This window comes from Benincasa hispida, chromosome 3 (genome assembly GCF_027475165.1).
Source record: "Benincasa hispida cultivar pf3 chromosome 3, pf3_genome.v1.1, whole genome shotgun sequence".
Lineage (NCBI taxonomy): Eukaryota > Viridiplantae > Streptophyta > Magnoliopsida > Cucurbitales > Cucurbitaceae > Benincasa > Benincasa hispida.
In genome coordinates, this window is record NC_143480.1 from 9,879,541 (window position 1) to 9,901,256 (window position 21,716).

Genomic DNA, 21,716 nt, shown 5'->3' on the forward strand with positions numbered 1-21,716 from the left:
TAGATGAGATATCAAATTATAAATGAAAGTGGTAGGAGAAATGTTTCAACCATTCCAAAGTTCACCCTAACTTAAACAAAGCTCAGTGGTTTGTTGAATCTTGACCCTTGGCTCACATCAATATAATGTGGTTCCCAAAATCCAGCCTCTTCCGGCCACTTGTCACTCTTCCCGCCGCCTCGGACCGCTCATTTCCCCTTCCAACTCCCTTCCCTTTTTAACCTCTCCCTTTAACCCTTAATGCAACATTCACTCTCCCTACCTATAACCCAATTCACAAAATAACTCTCTTCTTCTTCTTCTTCTTCTTCTTCTTTCTTCTTTGATAATTTCCCTTCATATGGACGACGACCACCACCATGAACTCCCCCCGTTCCCCTCCGCCGCCGCCGCCATTCTCCACTCTCCTCCTCCTCCTCCTCCTCCTCAAAATTTATGTTATCTCCCACCTATTCTTTCCCAAACTTGCTTGGCCCCACAATCCTATTTTTACTCAAATCCTTCTCCTTCTCTACATGAACAACTTCCCTCCCATTTTCCACCTTCTTCCACCTTTCTCACTTATGGTTTCAATGAGCCAACTAATTCTCTATTGATCCCTAAAGATGTTGAAGAAAGAAGGGCTTTGGATGCTTGGAGTACTAAAGTCGCTCGCACTAATAGAAGACTTGCTCGCCAAAGAACCCTTACTTTAACTCGAACCTCTTCTTCTTCTTCTTCCTCTGGTTGTATTAATGATGAATATTCTAAGGGTGTAACAATAACCCACTTCCCAAACACTCTTTCGTCTCACAATAACCGCAATCTTTTCACCGTTTCTACTCCAGATAACAAGGTTACTTTTATCAAAGTTTTCATTTTTATTGATTATTTCCCTTCCTTTCTTTCATTATTATATTTTGTGTTCTTATTTTTCTTAGATTTTGAGAATGTTGTTGAAGAAGGAGCTGAAGAACAGTGATGTTGGATCTTTGGGCAGGATTGTCCTCCCCAAGGTTTGTATTTTCTAACCCTCCTTTTAGATCTCTCACTCCCATTTTATTTTTTTCCTCTTCCAATAGAACAGTGAAAATAACATAAAACTGTGCCCCAAAAAAAAAACCATGCAATTAGGAAAATGAAGAAGAATGGATAACTACAATCAAAATTACAAAATCCCAGTTCCCCACAACCCCCCACTCTTTTTCTATACACATACACACAACAAAATAGGAAAAATAAAACACTAGAAAATAAACCCTATTATTGTTTTGTTGGTGCAAACAAAAAAAAAAAAACGCATTTAATAAAACACAATAATTTTTCTTTTTAATTTCTTTTCTTGATGTTGTCCTTCTAACCTTATTTACACATCATTTTGGAATATTGAACTAATTAAAGCATTATACATATATATCATCGTGATTTGAGATTCGAATCCCAACCTCTATTTGAACTCAAAATTTAAAAAGAAAAAATGGAAATAGTTCTTTAGAATTTGATTTTCTAATATCCTTCCTTTGTTAAATTTATTTGGTATAACCTCTGTTTAATTTCCTGAGAAATTGTAAATATAACACAGAGGGAGGCAGAAGAGAATCTTCCATTTCTCAATGATAAGGAAGGTATCCAAATTGTGGTGAGAGATGTGAACTCAAACAGAAAATGGACAATGAAATACAAGTAAGCCCCAAAAAGAAAATCACTCTTCTAATTTCTCTTTTAATTAATGGATTCATTGGAAATTTAAACACCTTTTTTCCTAATTAATGAGTTAATGAATTAATTAACCCCTTCAAATTCTTGTTGAGTTTAATTATTATAGGTACTGGGCAAACAACAGAAGTAGAATGTATGTTCTGGAGAACACAGGTCTCAATCTCACAAACCAACCTAATTAATTTACTTTTTTTTTTCCAAATAATTTCTCGAAATAATGATTTCCAAATTCCTTTTTTTTTTTTTTTTAATTTTAGGGGAATTTGTTAGACAAAATGGTCTGTTGATGGGAGATTCAATGACCCTATACGAGGATGACTGCAAGAACCTCGTGAGTATTATTATGTTATTATTTTATTATTTTGCCCTAAAATTTGACTTTTGAATTAGAAATGTTATGAAAATTAGTAAGATAATAATGATGTGTGGGTTTCCTAATATGGTGGTTTAGTAACGCTTGGGAATATGGGTATAGAGAGATGAGACCGAAAAAGAAAAGAAAAGTTAATAATAATAATAATAATAATAATATGGACAAAAAATAACAGTGAATTTCGACACGTAAGATTTGATGTTTTATTTCTTGTTCCTATAATTACTTTGTTCTTGACAGATAAGATTTCCCACTTCGTGGGGCCATCCAAGCCGTCAGTTACATCAATCATTTTGGATTGAATTATACAAAATACATTTAAATTTTGTAGTTTGTGTAAAAAATGTTTTTAAATTTTCAAAAATTTCAAAAATACTTTTAAATTTTCAATATTAGTTCAAAAGTACTTAATTTTGGATGGAAAACTTGTAGTTCTTTTGTATAAAAAAATATCATGAAGTTTCAAATGGTTAAAAATACACTTTAAAGTTTTTAAAAAAAAATACCCTTATTATTATATGAATACAGATGGTTAATATCGTCTTGATCTCTCATCCCTTCTTCAATACAAATTTAATTGTGTTAATATACAATTACATTTTTTTATTTCACTATTTATTGTTTTGGTATGTTTTGAGATATTTTGATTTTGAAAATTTGTAAGATCTTACAGAACTTAAAATTTTGGTTGTTGAGAAATTTGTATAATTTAAGAATTTGATAATTAAGAGAAAAATGAGAGTATCTATATGAAAGAAAGATATCTATAAAAAATATAAAATTGGTTCTTTTCGAACTTAAGAAAACTTCAAATATATGGAGCATCATATTAACGATATGAGTATTTATTAATTTTTTTCTTAATTTTAAAGTTATTTTTGCATGATGTATTAACGATTTCTGTTCACATATTATTTATGAAAGTATCTTTTAACTTTTTTTAAGTTAAGGATATTTTTGAAAATTTTTGAAAGTTTTGGGTACTTTTGAAACAAAACTAATGGTAAGAGTATTTTTGAACTCTTTTAGAAATTTTAAGGGTATTTTTGAAACTCTTGAAGGTTTAAGGGTCTTTTTGACGCATAGCAAAAAGTTTTGTGATATTTTTTAATTTAGCGTTTGTTTTAATTTAATTATTCTTCATAATCTACAATTCATTTTCTAAAGCTCTATTGGATATCTATTTAAATCTCGTTTGGTAATCATTTTGATTTTTGTTTTTTGTTTTTAAAAATTAAGCACATTTTCTCTTCATTTCTTATATTGATTTGCATCTTTCTTCTTATGCCCAGTTTGTAACGATTTAATTTTTTTGTTTTTGTTTTTGAAAATTAAGTCTTTTTCATCTACATTTCTTACAATATTTTACACATTTCTTAAGTACAATAGTTGAATTTTTAGCCAAATTCCAAAAATATCTTTTTGAAAGTTACTTTTTTTAGCTCTCAAAATTTGGCTTAAATTTCTAAACCATTGGTGAAAACTAAATAATATAAGAAGAAATGTGAAGGTGGAAGTATTGTCATAGGATTAATTTTCAAAAATAGAAACAAAAAACAAAATGGTTATCAAGCGGGACTTTAGGTTTTTGTTTTTTATTTTTTTTTTTTTAATTAAATCTATAGAGACTATTTCTACCTTCAAATTTCTTCTTTTAAAAATTAGTTTATGTTTTTAGAATTTTGTTAAGATTTCAACTATTGCACTTAAGAAAGATGCAAATCATTGTAAGAAATGTAGAGGAAATGGACTTAATTTTCATAAATTTTAGAAAAACGAAATGGTTACGAAATGGTTTAAATTTTTTGTTTTCTTTAATACAATTTTTATTCATAAGATTTTTAAGTTAAAATATTATTTTAGTTTATATAGTTTTGTTTTATTTTAGTTTTTGTACTTTCAGATTTCAAGTTAGTCGATATAATTTTAATAAATCTCGAAGTTAAAGTTAAATTATAAATTTGGTCCTCTAATTCGAAGAAAGTTAAACCTTAGTTCTTATGGCTTATAATTAGGATTTAATCTTTATAGTTTTATCTTGATGTATTATTAAACAATAGAGACTAAATTCTAACTTTTAAAATTGTAAGGACTAAATTTAACTTTATTCTATAATGATCAAATTTACCATTTAACTTAAATTTAACCATTTGAAGTTAATTTTAATCCAAGCCAATCAAATAACGGTAGTAATTTTCATGGAAGAAAAAGCACAATATGAAAATGCTAATATAGGCTTTTTCAATAACTATTTTAATTAACATTGTTTATAAAATAGTAACTAAACTTAGTAACTAAAATTTAATTAAATTCAAAGTAGATTGATCAAATTAATACTTTAGCCTAATTTAAATTAGGCTAAATTCTTCTAAATCTATTCACAAACTTTGAGGTTGATTTTAACCATATTTATATCATTTTAAAAGTTTAACTTCTCCGAATTTCATGATTGATACAAATATGCCCTTAACAATTTTACAGTTAGAATGTATAGGTTATGGAAAATTGAGACGGTTGTTGAGTTATAAATTGAGCAACGATTGTTATGTTAAATATATTATGATTATGTGTGTATATTATATGGTTGTACATGAGGACAGTACGTGGCGGTTGAAAGAGGAGAGAATCATTCAAGAATGGAAGAAAATTATAACCACAAGCAGCAGCAGCAACAGCAACAGCAAAAGCAGCAGTTTGGTCTGTCAAACATGGAGATTAAAGACGAAGAAGAAGATGCTTCTTTAGCTTTGTTGATCGAAGAGCTCAAACACAAAGCCGACGATCACGAACCCAACGCGCCGCCCTGCTGCACCGATTATTCCTACTTCACCACTTCTACAATGACGGGAGGTGCCACAATTAAAGGGAATTTTAATAATAATGCCACAAATATTAATTATAAGGAAGTAATGGAAGATTTGCAGGGGATTAATAATAATAATAATAGTAGTAGTAATAGTAATAATGGGTATGAAGATTGCTTTGGAGGGCTGGACACTCTGCCTGAAGTTAGTGGATTCAAGTTCCCTCTTTTTGATAATTTAAGTAACAATGACAGAACGTGACCAATTCCCGAACCCCAACCGTCACCTGCACTTTTCTCTTTTACTTTAAATTAATATTACTTATTATAAATCTGTATTATCTTTCTTTTTCATATGTTTGTATTCCTATTTGTAGTTCTACATTACTTTATTTTCTCAACTCCTTTTTTCTTTTATTTTCAAAACTACATTTTTATTTTTCAATTCTTTTGTTATAATTTATGAGCATTTTTCCTTCTTAATTTTGTTGTCATATTGGTAATTAAAACTGTTTTCTTTTAGTTCGAAATGATGGATGTGATAATTGAGATACCTTCTTCGATGCAATTGCTTTTTTTTCTTAAATTTGTTTTATATAGTGCTATCTTTCACTTACAATACAAATCTAAATTTGTTTTGTCCCAATAAATCCAATATAGTTCTGTCCAACTTAATTATAAATATTGCATGCAAATTTTTTTTTAAATGATTGCTTAAATTAAAAAAAAAAAAAAAACATGAAATGCATGATCCATAAATAAATCATAACCTCATTTTCCAAAACTCTAAGCAATACATGTGTACTTCAAAAAAAAAATAAGATAAAGTGCAATCCATAGTTTATTTTTAAAAAAATACAAAATTATTGAACAAAAAAGCCTGCAAACAAAAATAATCCATCATAAAAAGAACATTATTTATGTAAAAAAAATAAAGTACTAAATATATCTGATATATAAACTCAATTCAACATCACAAACCTCTAAAACACAAATATTTGAACACACATACATATGAATTATAGAATCATAAGCTATCTCGCGCCTCAAAACAACCCCTAATCAACATATAATTAATATCTTGACTTATGTAAAATATAGAAACTAAAGTTAAGATTTATTAAAACTGCCCTAACTAAAACTAGACAACTAAAAGTATTGGAACTAAAATGCTATTTCAACTTTTTTTTTTTTTTTTTTTAAATCTCCCTCACCTTTTATTTGTTACCACCATGCATTGTATTTATAATTAGGTCACGTTTATCTTGGTTCGATGGTAATTTGAAAAGTGAGTCCCATTTTGATTACATTTAATGGTGTTTACTTATGTTTTGCATCGCATTGACACATGGGGCTACGTCCAAATCTATAAATAAATAACGCAAACCGATTAACGAGCAAAAAGGGTAATCAATCTAATTGCATATTTCGTCACAATTACTATTACGGTTATGGTTATGGTCATGGTTACTAATGTTGTTACTATTTCATATAAAAAACTATGAATTTTGATACGTTTATTATTATTATTATGTTACAACTCTCAGGAGCAAAGGTAAGCATAAAGATAACGATAAATTTGACAAAATACCTAATTTTGAACAAACGCGATCAAAAGTAATACAATTGTGATATAATATGTTAATAAAAATTATATTACGATTACACAAATTTTCATTATGTATCGGTAAACCTGGCAAAGACTATCTCAAAATAAGTAATTCTTCCCAAAGATCATCCAAAATAATCAAATTTGTTTTTCAAAATGGAATTATCCGTTTATCCGGCACCAGCAGTCAGACCAAATTGAAACGACGTCGTTGCAACGGAATTTCTTCCCTCATAATTCGTCGTCGCCTTACCCCGTGTAGAGTCGATTGGGGATAAGCCTCCATCTCTTAAGTCTGAACCCACAAACAAACCTTCTCAATCCTTCCATCAATGGCTTCTTCAACTCTCGTCCCCATTTCCTCTCTTTCCCTCCGCTCTTCTCCTTCCCACCGCCTCCCAATTCCACTATTCAAGCCTTTCACTGTCCTCCACTCCGCCGTATCCGTTCCCCCAATCTCTTCCTCTTCCTCCTCCTTCATTCTCTCTGCAACTCCACCCAAATCCTCCGACATCGACACCACCTTCTTCGACAACGTCACTCCCCAAGAAGACGTCGTTTACGACCCCCCCGAAGTCCCCGAAGGCTTCGTTCCCCCTCCCTCCTTCGACGAAGGCCCTCCCGAAAGCGAGGACGAAATTGCCGCCGCTTACGAGGAAATCTATGGCCCGGCTTACAGTGGAGTCAGTGTTCTCGGAAACGACATTTATGTAATGGATTCCAAGGTCAAGAAAGTGGGCGGATTCGGCTCCAAGGCCAAGAAGGACAAGCCGCGAGACGGGTTCGATGAGCGGGTTGTTCAGGTTCGGAGGGTTACTAAAGTGGTTAAAGGTGGGAAACAGTTGCATTTTAGGGCAATTGTTGTTGTGGGCGATAAACAGGGCCAAGTGGGTGTTGGTGTTGGTAAAGCTAAGGAAGTCATTGCCGCTGTTCAGAAATCGGCGGTTAATGCTCGCCGGAACATTGTCACCGTTCCCATGACTAAGTACCTAACATTTCCCCACAGGTTCGTGATTTTATTTTCGATTTATGAACTAGAATTTTTAGGCTTATTTTCGAATTTTGGGTGATCTACTGTTCTAGCTCTATTGTGTTAAGCCTTTGGTTTGCTGATAATGGGAATAGATTCAATTAGGAAAATGGGACTTAAACCCAATGTGTTGATAAGGCAAACATTACCATTTCAAAGGTGGATACTGGATGGTTCATTCCCACATCTGCAATGGGATTTAAGGAAGAGTAGAATTGGATGAGTATTTTGATTTATAGGAATGTTTTACTTCACTGTCTGCTGAGTACTCTAATCCTTGCTTCAACACTAAATTGGCTTTGTTTTAAGTTAGTTAATACGAATCCTGTAGTCTGTAGACAGTCTGAACTTTGAATCCTCATTGCAAGTTGGTCATTGGAGGTGTTTGCTGCTTCGGTGGCTGAATCTTCTTGATATTTTTAATCGTCTATTGTAGATGGCTTGGTATATTTCACAGTTATGTCTAAAGTATGCTAAAATTAGACTGTAGAGAACTTGTTGTTACGATTGATCTTCCAGTGTTCTTTCTATGGCTGAAAGAATTAGTACCTAATTAGCATCTGGACAACTACAGATATATAGAATGCTTTCCCTTTCTAGACGCAAATGTAAAGACTTAAAAGTATAGCAGGTTCCAGGAAACGAGAAGCTAAACAAGGAAGCTTCAAATTATGAATGCCAGTGAACAATATTTTAGTCATATTCATATCATGGGTCGCTGTGTGTTATTGTAAATACTGGCTAAGGAGAGTGTGGAAAATTGCAGGTCGGAGGGAGATTATGGAGCAGCAAAAGTAATGCTAAGACCTGCTTCTCCTGGTACTGGTGTGATTGCTGGTGGAGCAGTGAGAATTGTCCTCGAAATGGCAGGTGTCGAGAATGCGTTAGGGAAGCAACTTGGAAGTAACAATGCCCTCAACAATGCTAGGGCAACGGTGGTCGCCGTGCAGAAGATGAAACAGTTTAGAGACGTCGCGCAGGAGCGTGGCATCCCCATGGAAGAGTTGTGGAAATGAAGAGGGAAAGGGTGAGATTTTTCTTGTCTCATTTTTTGCTTTGACGTATATTAGTGCAATCTATTCTTGTAACTTAGTGTTGTAAAAACGACAGTGGGGCTTCATTCCTTCGTTTCTTATTTTATCTCCTTACAACATATATAAGTTGACATAGCCTTGAAAAGCAAGTATATTTCTTTGTCTGTTGCTTCATTCTGTAGATGGGTTTTATAACAATGTTACGATGTTGAAGAACAGTGTGTTAAGTTTTTAACTTGGGTTTGGTGTGGGAGAGTCTGAGCTATCTGAAAATGTCATACAAGTTAAACCCGACATAATCCATGGTTTATAAACTTTGAGGTTGTGTCTATTTGATTATTGAATTTTCAAAAGTGTTTAATAAAATCCTAAACTTTCAATTTGTCTAATAGATTTCTAAACTTTTAATTTGTGTCAAATAAATCTCTAGAACTTTTAGTTTTGTTATTAATAGATCTCTGAAAATTTTTAGAATGGATCCTTTTTAGATATAAATTTGAATTTTGTTGAATTAAACCTTAAACATAATTTTTTTAAAAAAAAAAAAACCTGTAAATTTTTTTTTTAAAAAAATTAGAAATTAAATTTGTAAAAAAAGAACTAAATTGACAGCAAATCCCAAAGTTAAGGGAATAAACTTGGAATTTAACTTATTTCTAATTAAAACTTTAAAATTTTAATTGTGTAGGTTGATTTTTGGTTGCAAAGTCAGTGTAGACTCTACTTGTACCTGTAGAATTGGTATACATGCTATATTTTGGGAATTTGAAGGTGCAGATTTATTTAGTTTTAATCTCTAAGAATGTTTGAAGCAAAGGGTTGCTTATTATGATTCAAGATTATTATATTTGGATTATAATAGTTCATATTTGAGGGATAGATTATTTTAGTTTAGATTATAATAGTATGTATTTAAATGTAAAATAGTAAATATTGTAGAGTTTTAAAATAGTGTTGGCTGTAGTTAATTGGGGTTTTAAAATAGTATTTATTGTAAAGGTGGTTATCATAGTCTTAGGACAATCTTTTCTCAAAAACTCCTAAAATTTTATAAGTATTCGTGTGAAACTTTAAACCCCTAAAAGAAAAAGAAAAAAAAAATTTGTTTTTATAATATTCTAGAATATATGATCCTTTGTAATGTTTCTAAAATTTGGAACTCTTTCAGTGATGCTGTATATTCACCCGAAAGATGAATAGTTACATAAACCCAACTGCAGAGATATTGATCAAGGAGAATCCTAAACAACAACAGATCCTGACCATTACATTTTCTCTGTCTAGAGTTTGAATCTAGTTTCCATTTGAAAAATTATCCAAAATAATACTTTTTAGATTTCACATTATAATAATAGCACTCTTTATGAAAACTCGTTAAAAGAGTTTATCTTGGTCTACTTGAGTGAGATCGACCCTGAGATTGGGTTAGAATTTTGATATAAACAAATCATCTACTTGTATGTAATCATTTACTCGAAAAGTAATTTTATAAATATGTCCTCAATAATAATAATATTATATTATTATTTGAGAAACCTATCGATTGGCTTGCTCAACAAGGCTCTAAAAAAACTTCCCAAAAATTCCCAATTGTTTGGAAGTTCTTAAACCTTCATATCCCATCTTTTTGCAAAAAGATGTTGGTATTTTTGCACTGAGATTATATAATTTTTCCGAGATTTTGAATGATTTTATTAATTTTATTTGTACACTTGTATGAATTTTTTCAGGATGTCTTGTATATTTGTTTGCTCGAGGGTGAATAGAAGGAGAATGAGAAAAAAAATGTAGGGGGACAGTTGAAATGATTGATTGTCAACATCAAAATAAAGTATGAGGAATTTTTACGGGAAATATATAGAATTAGTGAGATAAATTTCGTTGAGTTTGATTTGGTTATAATGTGTTTTTACAATGTTAGACTGAATATACCTCCCTTTGTGATCAATAATCAAGAAGATCTTCATTTTTTCTTAACCAGTGACGCATGTGTCTCAAATGACTCTTTTGGTATCGAAGTTACTAGAAGTAGTCCATAAATCTAGGAGTATGGTACTATCATTTCATATTTGAATGGCTCAAAATGTTCCCTCATTCGCATTCACCTTGAGTTTATTCTCGAATACAATATGGGTTCAAATGAAGTGCGATCATTAAGTCCATTGAATAATAATGTATGTCCATTAGAATTTGGAGACGATATAGGTGGGTTATTCAATAGAGAATATGTGGATATATCTGAGGCTGCTGTTAATGATAAGTCTGTATATGACATGAACATGTCAATGAGTTCTGATTTCAACATTAATGTGGAGGACATGGTTATATCTGAGGCGATTGTTAATGCTGATTATGTGGCTCATGTTGACTTGATGAATGACCAGAACTCGATGGCCAGAGAGTTAGGTTCGATGTTGAATGTAGAATCAAGGACTGACAGAGGACCGTTGGGTGATAGTAACCCGACAACTAACGACGAGTAATGTATGGATTCAGTAGCAAGTGGTGAACTGTGTGTCAGCCGTAAAAAGAGGAAGCATATTGAAAAATTAATGGCGAGCACCATCGTCGTCTCATCCGAGTCTACTTTAGAAGATGTTCGGCTTGGTAATTTATTTTTAAGCAAAAAAGTTTTGGCTAAGAAACTGTCTATCTTTTCCATGAGGAAGAACTTCCAATATCATGTCGATAGATCTACTAAGAAGTTATATATTTTAAGATGCGTAGAGTCGACCTGTAAATGGAAGGACAGAGCCATTAAAATGAAAGGCTTTGATATGTTCAAAATTACTAAATATGTTAGTGCTCACACATGCCAGAAGATCTTAAGAAAACATATCATAAACAAGCTAAGAGTTGGATTACAGCTAAACTGATTAATTAAAATACCAAGATGTTAGCGGTGGTTATAAATCGAAGGAAATCATTTAAGACTTTCATAAGGAGTACAGGGCGGACATTAGTTACGAGAAGGCATGATGGGCTAGGAAGTTGCGATGTCCTTAACGAGAGGGTCCTTTAGAGAATCATTTCATTTGTTACCATATTATGGAGAAGTGTTGAAAATTTCCAATCATGGTACTCAATATGAATTAGAGATTGATCCTATTGGGAATTTTAAGTACGTGATCCTAATGGGAATTTTAAGTATGTGTATATGGCACTTGGCATTGCAATTAGAGGTTTTCTGAACTGCATCAGGACAGTCATTGTGGTTGATGCTGTGTCTATTGATGCTAATAAGAAAATATAACCGCTTGCTTTCGTGTTAGGGGATAAAGAAAATGATGATTCGTGGACATGGTTCATTGAAGGTTGCAAGCAACTATTGGTGTGATTAATGGGATGGTGTTTGTATCTGATCGATACAAAAATGTTGAAAATAGGGTTATTAACCTAGGGGCGTTTATGTAATTTTGTAGACCCCTAGGGTTTCCTAATGTCTATTTATACAGTGTGTCCCTATGTATTTAGTGTATCAGATTAAAATAATAAGAAAAAGTCTCTATATCGTGGTTTTTCTCCCTATACTAGGGTTTTCACGTAACTGTGTCGTTATTCTCTTTCCTACTTTTATTTTTAACATGGTATCAGAGCTTGGGAACGAAACCCTAGCCGTTATGGAAGAGAACCAACCATAATCATCTTCTGCTGATGGATCTTCGAGTTTTGACATGAAAACTACTATTCGAATGGCTGTGAAGGAGTGTTTTCAAGAAGTCCTATCGGAGTTACTTTCGACCATCCAGTAGCAATCGACGAAGAGTTGCCGTCAGTGGAAGCTGCCGCACCAGACAGAAGTGTCGATCGGGCTTCTCCATGCTCAACCCAGGTAAACCCTTGAAGGAAAGACAGATCCGGTCGCGATCGGGCTCATCCGCGCTGAACCCAGACAAACCCTTGAAGGACAGACAGATCCGGCTGTGTCCACGCCATCGCAGCCTTCTGGACCTTCGCAGACTTCCTGCGCTGGTTGTTTTCACACCGGCCTACACTTCCACGACAGGCCCGTTCGATCTGCAAGGAGTGGTGCCGAACTCGACCAGTGTAGATCCGGTCACGACAACCTTCGCAGATCCGGTCCGTTCGTCTTCTGCTCTAGGTTTGTTTGACCAACGACGAGCCGACGACCATCTCGAGCAGTCCAGCCGGTTGGGGTCTTCACATATTCCGGCGACCTCCTTCCAGCCGTGACGGCCTTCCACCTGGCGACGTCCTTCCAGCCGACAGTGGCAGCCCCATTTCCATCCGCTTGTAGTTCAACCCATTACCCAGACGATGTGAGACAATGGTTGGCTTATCAACAACAACATATTTCAGATTTGGATACGATGTTTGGTGCAAATTCCCATCTGATTCAACTAGTTTATTCAGAGAATCCGGTAAACTCGTTCTCTGTTTTGCCAAATGTTTCTTAGTTTTCTGATTCGATGGGCACTTCTGCAGGATTTCTTGTAGGGAAAAAATTAAATGGCCATAATTATTTCTCCTGGTCCTAGACAATCTGATGGCCTTGGAAGGGAGTCACAAATTCGGGTACTTGACAGGGAAAATTCCAAAGTCAGCACCAGGCGATCCATAAGAACAAATCTGGAAAGGAGAAGACTCACTGTTATGCTCTGTTTTGGTAAATAGTATGGAACCTTAAATAGGAAGACCACTATTATTTGCGGCAATCACCAAGGATATCTAGGAGGCAGCGTAATATTTATACTAAAAAAGACAGAATGCCTCTCGACTATATACGCTCCACAAATAGGTCCATGAATGAAAACAAGAATCCATGGATGTTACTTCTTATTTTAACAAACTATTAATGTTGTGGCAAGAGACGAACCTATGTCGAGAGATTGTCTGGAATTGTGCACAAGATGGGGCCCAATACTTTTAAATTGAAAAGACAGACTGTGTTTACATGTTCTTGGCTGGATTAAATCCTAAATTTGATGGTGTCCATAGTCGGATATTGTGTCAGCGCCCGACTCCTTCACTCAAAGAAATCTGCTCTGAAATACGGCTGGAAAAGGATTGGTCATGCGACATGAATAATCCCATTCCTACAACTGATGTAGCCGCCTTCGTCGCAAAGTCATCCAATGCTGATGGCAATAAAAACCCCCCACCTGTGTGTGAACATTGTAAGAAGCTCTGGCACACAAAGGACCAGTGTTGGAAATTGCACGGGAAACCTCCAAACAGCAGGCGACGACAGTCTCATGACAAATCTAATACTGGTCGTGCCCTGGTAAGTGACTCAGCAGATGAACAGACTCAGTAACAGTCTTCCGTTGATAGTAAGAACAATTTGAGTACGGTTGGGGTGAGTGCTATTCAACAGTCAGGTAATTTCCCTTCATTTGGCTTTATTAGTATAAATGGTAAAAAACCGTGGATTGTTGACTCAGGGGCCACAGCTCATCTTACGAGTTCTTCAGAATTGTTTATGTCATATAACCCAAGTGCTGGAAATGAGCGTATTCGCATTGTAGACGAGTCTTTTTCCCCTGTTGCGGGGAAAGGCCATATCTCCCTATTTGACGGTTTAATTTTGCGTGATACTTTACATGTGCCTAAAATCACTTATAATCTGTTGTCTGTCAGTAAAATTACAAGGGATTTGAAGTGTAAGGCAATTTTCTCACCTAAAATCACTACCCGGCACGATAGGGGATTATACTTCCTTTCTGAAGAAGCTTCCTCTAAAGATGATCATCAAACTAGATTTATGTCGTTAAATTTTTCTATTTCTGACAATGACTTTATACTGTGGCATTTCCATTTAGGACATCCAAATTTTCAATATATGAAGTATTTGTTTCCACATTTATTTTGTAATGTTAATACTTTTTTAAATTGTGATGTGTGTATTCGTGCCAAGCAAAGTCATGTTTCTTTCCAGTCCCAGCCTTACAAACCCTCGAGTCCTTTTTCCCTTGTTCATAGTGATGTATGGGCCCCTCACCGGTTACCACTTCCACTACAAAACGGTGGTTTGTCATATTTATAGACGATCACGCCCGCCTTACCTGGGTCTTCCTCCTCACTGATAAATCTGAGGTGTCATCTATTTTCCAACAATTTTATACAACTTTCAAAACTCGGTTCAAAACAAAGATTGGAATTTAACGAAGTGATAATGGGCGAGAATTCTTCAATGCCTCATTTAGGGATTTTCTTGTTTCTAAGGGTATTGTCCACTAGAGCTCGTGTGCTTACACTCTGCAACAAAATGGAGTTGTTGAGCGAAAAAATCGTCATCTGGTTGAAGTAGCCCGGTTTCTGATGTTATCTGCCACTCTTCCGTCATACCTGTGGGGGGATGTAGTTCTCACTGCTGCTCTTCTCATTAATCGGATGCCCTTTCTATTCTTAATCTTCATACTCCGTTAGAACTGTTTAAAGAGTCCTTCCCAACCACTTGGTTAATCTTCGATGTTCCTCTTCGGGTTTTTGGTTGTGTTGCCTTTGTTCACTCGCATGGTCCAAACTGCACAAAATTTACTCCCCGTGCTCAGAAGTGTGTCTTTGATGGATATCCACTCCATCAACGTGGATATAAGTGTTATCACCCGTCATCTCGTAAGTACTATGTCTCAATGGATGTCACCTTCCTCGAGGATCAGCCGTTTCTCCCTATTAGTCATCTTTAGGGGGAGAACATGAATGAAGAGACTAACTGGTCAACTTATGCTATTCCCTTAGAGTCAGCTCTCATTCAAACCTTGTCTAAACCTAGTTCTGAGCATGACAGTCTAGTCCTTCCTACCAACCAAGTTCTTTGAAAAACTTAATATAGGAAGAATCTCCGGAAGAAAGCAGTGTCACCTGTCTAGCCAGAACAGTCGGCTCTAGTGAATGAGTCAGACCCGCCATCAAATCCAGGTACGTACATTCCTAAAATTAATGATGTTGATGTATGTATGGAGACCAATGAATGCCCTTGTCTAACGCTCGTATGCTTCCCGAATGTTTCGAGGAGCATTGAGAGCTAAAATGGGAGGACAATCCTCCATGAGGACAAAATGAAGATCATCGATGATCAATATTGTGTTGATTGTGTTTTTCCAACTAGCGTAATTTTCACCCGTTAATTTATCCGCGACAAGCAAATTTAATGTAGCGATATCAATAATAAAATAATTGCTGAAAATGAACAAACTATTTACAATTAGTTTACTTTGCATTAAACCACTTATGACAACCAATCAGATTTTTAGCAAAATAGTCTAGTGTACCCTAAGTTACATCTATTTTGTAATGATGTTTCAATGAGGCAGGACAAAAGTCACCGTAGGGTTATCAAGTATCCCTTCACTGAAATGAGACATTCGCAACCATTAGACAGAAACAACACCTTGTCACTGTAACTAACAATCACCATTGTTCGGTCCATAATTTATTAATATCCTTAACAATTCTTATAAGTGTAACCCCTCATTTCAGGTTCTAGAGTTCCGCCCTAATGAGCCAACCTTAGGAAAAAATCGATTGGGACATGAAACTAAAGCAACCCTATCCATTTTTGGAGATTGAATAAAGCGTCATGCAATAATGCCATTTTTTATGGGGACACCCACGATGCCACAAGGCGATGCATGAAACTTAATTTAACCTAATAAGAGAGACCGAGGGATATGTTGTCACACGTCCCGCTCCCACTTACTATAAACAATCTCTCCATTCACCTTGTTATTGACCTACCCAAATGCCACTCATAGGAGGACACCCATGGTGCCTCAAGGACGAGTGTAGATCTCACGATGTGAATTTACAGGGAGAAACGTGTAGAGGATAAAATAAAGTATCATATACCCTATTTTCCTCCCACTGAGTGTTTTACCTAGGGTTAATTAACTTAGGAAAATTTTGGCTACTGATTTTATCTAAGTGTTTGTTTAATTTGCTAAAAAACAACGCTTGTCTTTGATGATTGAACAATTTTGATTGAAGTCTCATTAAACTCTTTAATAGACTTTGATCCAACTTGCATGCATTTAACAAATCTATCTAATTCACCTTTCTAAGTAGGTTCCCAGGTAGGGGTGCAACGTTTCCATCAACTTAAGTACCCCAGCCTAGTCAGAACCCCCCTTAGCCAAAAGGTCCCTTATAGATACATTTGTTACATATTTAATCGTTTATTAAGAATCAATTTAATTATATTAAAATGATTAAAAGATTAAACTAAGATTTTTAATCTTATTAGAAATGTGATCTTAGGTCTATTTCAATCATATTTTAAAACAATTCTAAAAATTATTATAGTCTAAGGTTTGTATGCAACTCTTAATTATTTATTTTAATTCTAATTTCATTTAGTTATAACGATTACAAAGAAATGAAACAATTAAAACAACCATTTCATGTTTGACATGCTTCAGTTAATCATAACATTTATAAATTACTCTAAGGTAATGTCATGCTTCATGAAATTTTCATTCATTACTAATATATATAACTATTATATAACTAGGTAATGAATCATACTATAGCATACTTTCCATTCATACATTCAACCATATATAATGCTATAAATGCATGCATACATTTATTATAACACTTATACCATATGATGCATGAACATGCTATATAATTTAAATCATGTATATACATATATTATAAGACTTATAATATAAAATGATGCATGAATATAAATGCATAACCTAAAACTATATGACATACAATATGATATATAATATAAAACATACATCATATGTATATTTAATATAAACAGTTAATGGACCGAGATAGGACACCTAAAAGGAAACTTAAAAGGCTAACTATTACAGCATAAGAGTCATCCGGTTCGAAACAGGTGAACCAAGCCTTGAACCGCTCGAACCGAACCACCCTTAATCGAACTCTCTGCAGTGATCGTGTAGCAAACTTTTTCTACGATCTTGTGGCAAAAGCTACACAATTTTATAACATTAGCTACACTATCGTTTAGCAAATGCTACACGATTGTTTAATAAAAGCTACATGATTATGTGGCATAAAACTACATGATCTTGTAGATATGCTTTCTTCTTCATCGAAGCAATGCTCTGAATTTTGTCTTTGAAGCTCCCTGAGAATAGCACGAGCGACTGAAAACAATGAAGAATACAGACTTTATAGCAAAAATTATGCCCAAAACAAGGGCCTTTACAAACCAAATTTGTATGCGAAATAAAGCCTTAAAACTTAGTATCCTATCCCGAAACATCCATCAACAAAACCACATTCATATTAAAACCATTCATCGCATGAAGTTTAAATAGAATGCATAATAATTAAAACCCACCAACACTGTAAAATGATTCAATAAAAAAAAGGGAATTTGGGATCAGTGATCCAGAAACCTGCCTCTGATACCAATTGAAGGATCTTAAATTGAAGAGAACCATAAGCGGAAGCAAGATCATCCCAATTCCCATTTTTCATTGAATATAAGTTTTTACAGTAAAGAAAGAATAGAAAATGCATTTACATAAATTACAACATGCTATAAAATTAGGTTTTAGAAACCTTACCCTTGAAGATAGATCTTCAAGAATCCCTCGAGCAGTATACGAACACCTTGAAGGCTTTCTTCAAGAATTCCTCAATCAAGTACACAAACACTACCACAACGGTTTCCTCGGTATTCTCAGGTAGAGAACCCAGGAATGGTGGGCTCTGACTATTTTGGAATGAGGGAATACGATTTGAGTAGAGAGGAGGAAGAGTTGAGAACGTTTTTCAACAACTCAGAACTCACAGAACTTTTCTGTATTTCTCACATTATGTCTCGTGAAGATTGAGACTCTCTCCTCTCTTCCTAAAGCCAAAAATACAACCATCACTCACTTACGTGGGTGGAGAGAAAAGAGGGGGAGGGAGTAACTCCCTCCCTCATTTTTATTTAAAATAAAAAAAATGACATTTAATATATATATGTGTGTGTGTGTGTGTGTGTGTTATATAGCATATAACCTATAGTTTTAATATTGTATCACATATAATATAACCTATAGTTTCTTTTCTCTCTTATATGGTATTTAATATAAATCATATTTATATTAAATTTAACAATTATGAATCTAATTCATATTAATACTATTTGGATCATATTCAAATATTTATTTCATCTCACTAAATCTATATTGTATCAAATACATTATAATAATTATATCACATATAATTAAAAAAAAACTTAATTATATCATATATAATTAAATCCCTCTATTAATTTGAACAATTCAAATTAATCCAAAAATTGATTCTCATTTAATCCTATTGAGCTACCAATGGGACCTTATGGACCTGTAGCTTGAAGCTCCAACAGTACATGAATAATTAATCAAACTCTTTGATTAAATTATTCACCATTCGTTAACTTTCGGATACTCCACTAAAGGCCAACAGCTGCACTCTTCGCACTACAGATATATTTCTGTGTCCATTGGATATAACCAATCAACCATATAATGACCTTTCACAAATTGATCGTAAGTACAACTAGGCCAAAATTATCGTTTTGCTCCTGTAGTTACATCTAACTTCTTAAGTACCACTGATCCCTCTAATGAACAATAGATCATAATTCAATTATGACTAAACCCCTCTCGAACTAGGATAGGGTGTGGCGCCACATTGTTCAAGCCCCGGAATTAGCCCTTAAGGGAGCAATATATCTACTTACCCCTACCTCGGGGAAAGAGTCTACCTCGGGGAAAGAGTGAATTTCTTCTTGTATAGCTGTATTCCCAGCTCCCCAATCAGACGAATCTCCAAAATGGTAGGCTTGTTGAGTCGGCAATCTAGCCACTCTCACCCATACAAATCAAAAGACTGCCCTCATAGGAAAGAGTTCATAACTCACTCAGGATTCAAGTCATGTTACCTATGGTCATTCTGGTGAAATGTAAGTCTCTATTATAAATGGTGTTATATAATGAGACTAAACATTTCGTGGTCCGGTTTTATACAAACTCCTTTGTATAAAATATCCCGACTCACATGTCTATACATGAATGATCAGGATCATATCATTTTTAGCACTTTACAACAATTTTAACACCTACAATGTGGGTCATACTCGTAGTGTCACCAGGAGAAGGTACCCAGCCTTATCCATCTACTACAGACCATTTAGGTTATTAGTTAAACATGATCCACCCGTATGTCTCTACATACATGTTTAAGTTACTAGATAATCTTGGATGTTAGTTTATTGGTTTGTGGTTAATGCAAATAAAATTCATATATTTTATTAAATGGACAATGAGTTTGAATAAATATCATATATTTTATTAAATAAACAATGAGTTTGTTCAATATATTTACAAACTATAGGACCCTACGAGATTTAGGGTATCAACCCGAACAAGAGTAGTGTTACCTCCCAAGGTGGTTGGAACTGTTGATCGTCGTCCAACTATACGAATCTAATCAAATAGTGAAATACAAAAACAGATTCACAAGTGTACTCGATATTGCAATGTTAGGCACAATCAAAAGACATGTCAAGCTCAGATTGTAGAGAACAATTAGAATCATTTGCTATACTACTATGTCTTTTATTTTTCTTTTAAACCATAAAGATGCTTTGTATATAATCGATGAAGTGATGTGATGTGCATTCAGTTTATTACTGTCCCTTTATTTGTATTTAGTTTCGTTTCCCTTTAACTGTAATAGTATTTTCTTTAAATCTTGGGTAATCTAGGGAAACTTTACCTCAAGATATAAAACATAATGGTACCATTATTAAATCTCGGGCAATCTCGTGTAATTTTTACCCCGAGATTAAAAACATAATAGTTTCATTCTTTTAGTTTCAGGTAGTCTTTAGCTATCTTTAACCTAGAGAATTAAAAAGAATGGTAATATTTTTTTCCTCTCGAGTAATTTCGAGTAAAGCTTACTCCGAGATCTGAAACAGAGTAGTAAAATTATTAAATCTCAAGAAATCTCGGGCAAGTAGAGCATTCTTTTGTTTCTCAGGTGAATAGTAATACTATTAAATCTCGAGCCAATAGAGCATTCTTTTCATTCTCGGGTGAATAGTAATATTATTAAATCTTGGGCAAAGTTTACTCCATAATTTTACAAAATAGTATTGCATCAGTGGAAACCCTACTCGCAACCTGTCTGCTGAGTGAAAAAACTATCTCGTACGCTCAAAACTAAGAATTTAAAAAGTAAACAAGCAACTATCAGTGCACGATAGAGTCGAAGTACTAACAACAATTATGAGAAAACAAAGTTTAACAAACCTGAAAAGCAAACGGAAATCCATATAAGTTGTATGACTCGAGTGACTTACTATCCGCAGGTTTTTTCTTATACATCGACATTTTTCCATTAAGTGCACCCTTTAAGCTACTCAATGTTTTCACAAAAATCATTTCCCCAAGTGGTAGCTACACAAATCCTCCAAGTCATCTATGAGTCCCAATATGGTCTAGTCCATGTGTTGCTTCCTTTCCTTTCCTTTCCCATCATCACCAACCCAATGAAATAGAATATGACCATCTTTACCACAACTTCATCACTCTGGAATTCAAGGTTCAGAAAATCTTTGTCTAATTCAGTCTTATTCATGTTAGAGTTATCGACCAAATATAACAGCCTAAGCCTAAGAGCTTTATTCTGTTCAAACTCAACTACACGCTTGGGTCTATATCTCGATCCTATCACTATATCAAACTCGTCACGGTCAAAAGAACTGCCTAAGCCTAAGAGCTCTATTCTGTTCAAACTCAACTACATGCCTAGATCTATATCTCAACCTCGTCACTATATCAAACTCATCACGGTCAAAAGAGACCTTCTTCCCCAATAACTTAAAGCTAATAATGTCTTCTCTATCCTCCTCTACCTCCTTTAAGAAAATATAATGTCACATAAGCCCATTAAAAACTAACTTAACGTTCAAAAATGACCAAAAATGGATTGCCTAAACATGTACGACTACCTAGGTGTTAACTTCTTCTTAATATTTGAGACAATTTTCGCTAAATGAGAACAATAAGTCAGATTTTTTAGGAAATAGTTAAAAGTGCGGATTTTAGTTACCAATGTCCTTTGCCAAACAACCCATAAAACAGAAGCATATTGGACAATCAATTACAGAAAGAAAAAAAAAAAAAATAATAAAATAGAAGCATTTCTATGGAAACTGCCTTAAATCTTAAGGAAAA

General features: G+C 34.2%; 2 protein-coding genes across 2 annotated transcripts; both read left to right on the forward strand.

The window, feature by feature from the left end:
* Positions 1-214: 214 nt before the first annotated feature.
* On the forward strand, positions 215-5,267 carry LEC2 (AP2/B3-like transcriptional factor family protein). Its single transcript, XM_090312350.1, has 6 exons — positions 215-835; positions 921-995; positions 1,562-1,662; positions 1,805-1,851; positions 1,956-2,029; positions 4,672-5,267. Exons 1-6 carry the CDS (start codon positions 341-343, stop codon positions 5,134-5,136), a joined length of 1,257 nt encoding a protein of 418 aa, XP_090168476.1. The 5' UTR covers positions 215-340; the 3' UTR covers positions 5,137-5,267.
* A 1,356-nt stretch (positions 5,268-6,623) lies between these two features.
* EMB3113 (Ribosomal protein S5 family protein) lies at positions 6,624-8,760 on the forward strand. Its single transcript, XM_039027837.2, has 2 exons — positions 6,624-7,489; positions 8,280-8,760. Exons 1-2 carry the CDS (start codon positions 6,816-6,818, stop codon positions 8,527-8,529), a joined length of 924 nt encoding a protein of 307 aa, XP_038883765.1. The 5' UTR covers positions 6,624-6,815; the 3' UTR covers positions 8,530-8,760.
* Positions 8,761-21,716: the final 12,956 nt, after the last annotated feature.

What these genes read in the sequence shown, in the direction of transcription:
- LEC2 (XM_090312350.1), top strand. Translation starts at nt 341, where the DNA reads ATGGACGACGACCACCACCATGAACTCCCCCCGTTCCCCTCCGCCGCC. An exon ending in AAATGGACAATGAAATACAA is followed by an intron (nt 1,663 to 1,804) that starts GTAAGCCCCAAA and finishes TAATTATTATAG; the next exon opens with GTACTGGGCAAACAACAGAA. An exon ending in AGGATGACTGCAAGAACCTC is followed by an intron (nt 2,030 to 4,671) that starts GTGAGTATTATT and finishes ACATGAGGACAG; the next exon opens with TACGTGGCGGTTGAAAGAGG.
- EMB3113 (XM_039027837.2), top strand. Translation starts at nt 6,816, where the DNA reads ATGGCTTCTTCAACTCTCGTCCCCATTTCCTCTCTTTCCCTCCGCTCT. An exon ending in TACCTAACATTTCCCCACAG is followed by an intron (nt 7,490 to 8,279) that starts GTTCGTGATTTT and finishes GGAAAATTGCAG; the next exon opens with GTCGGAGGGAGATTATGGAG.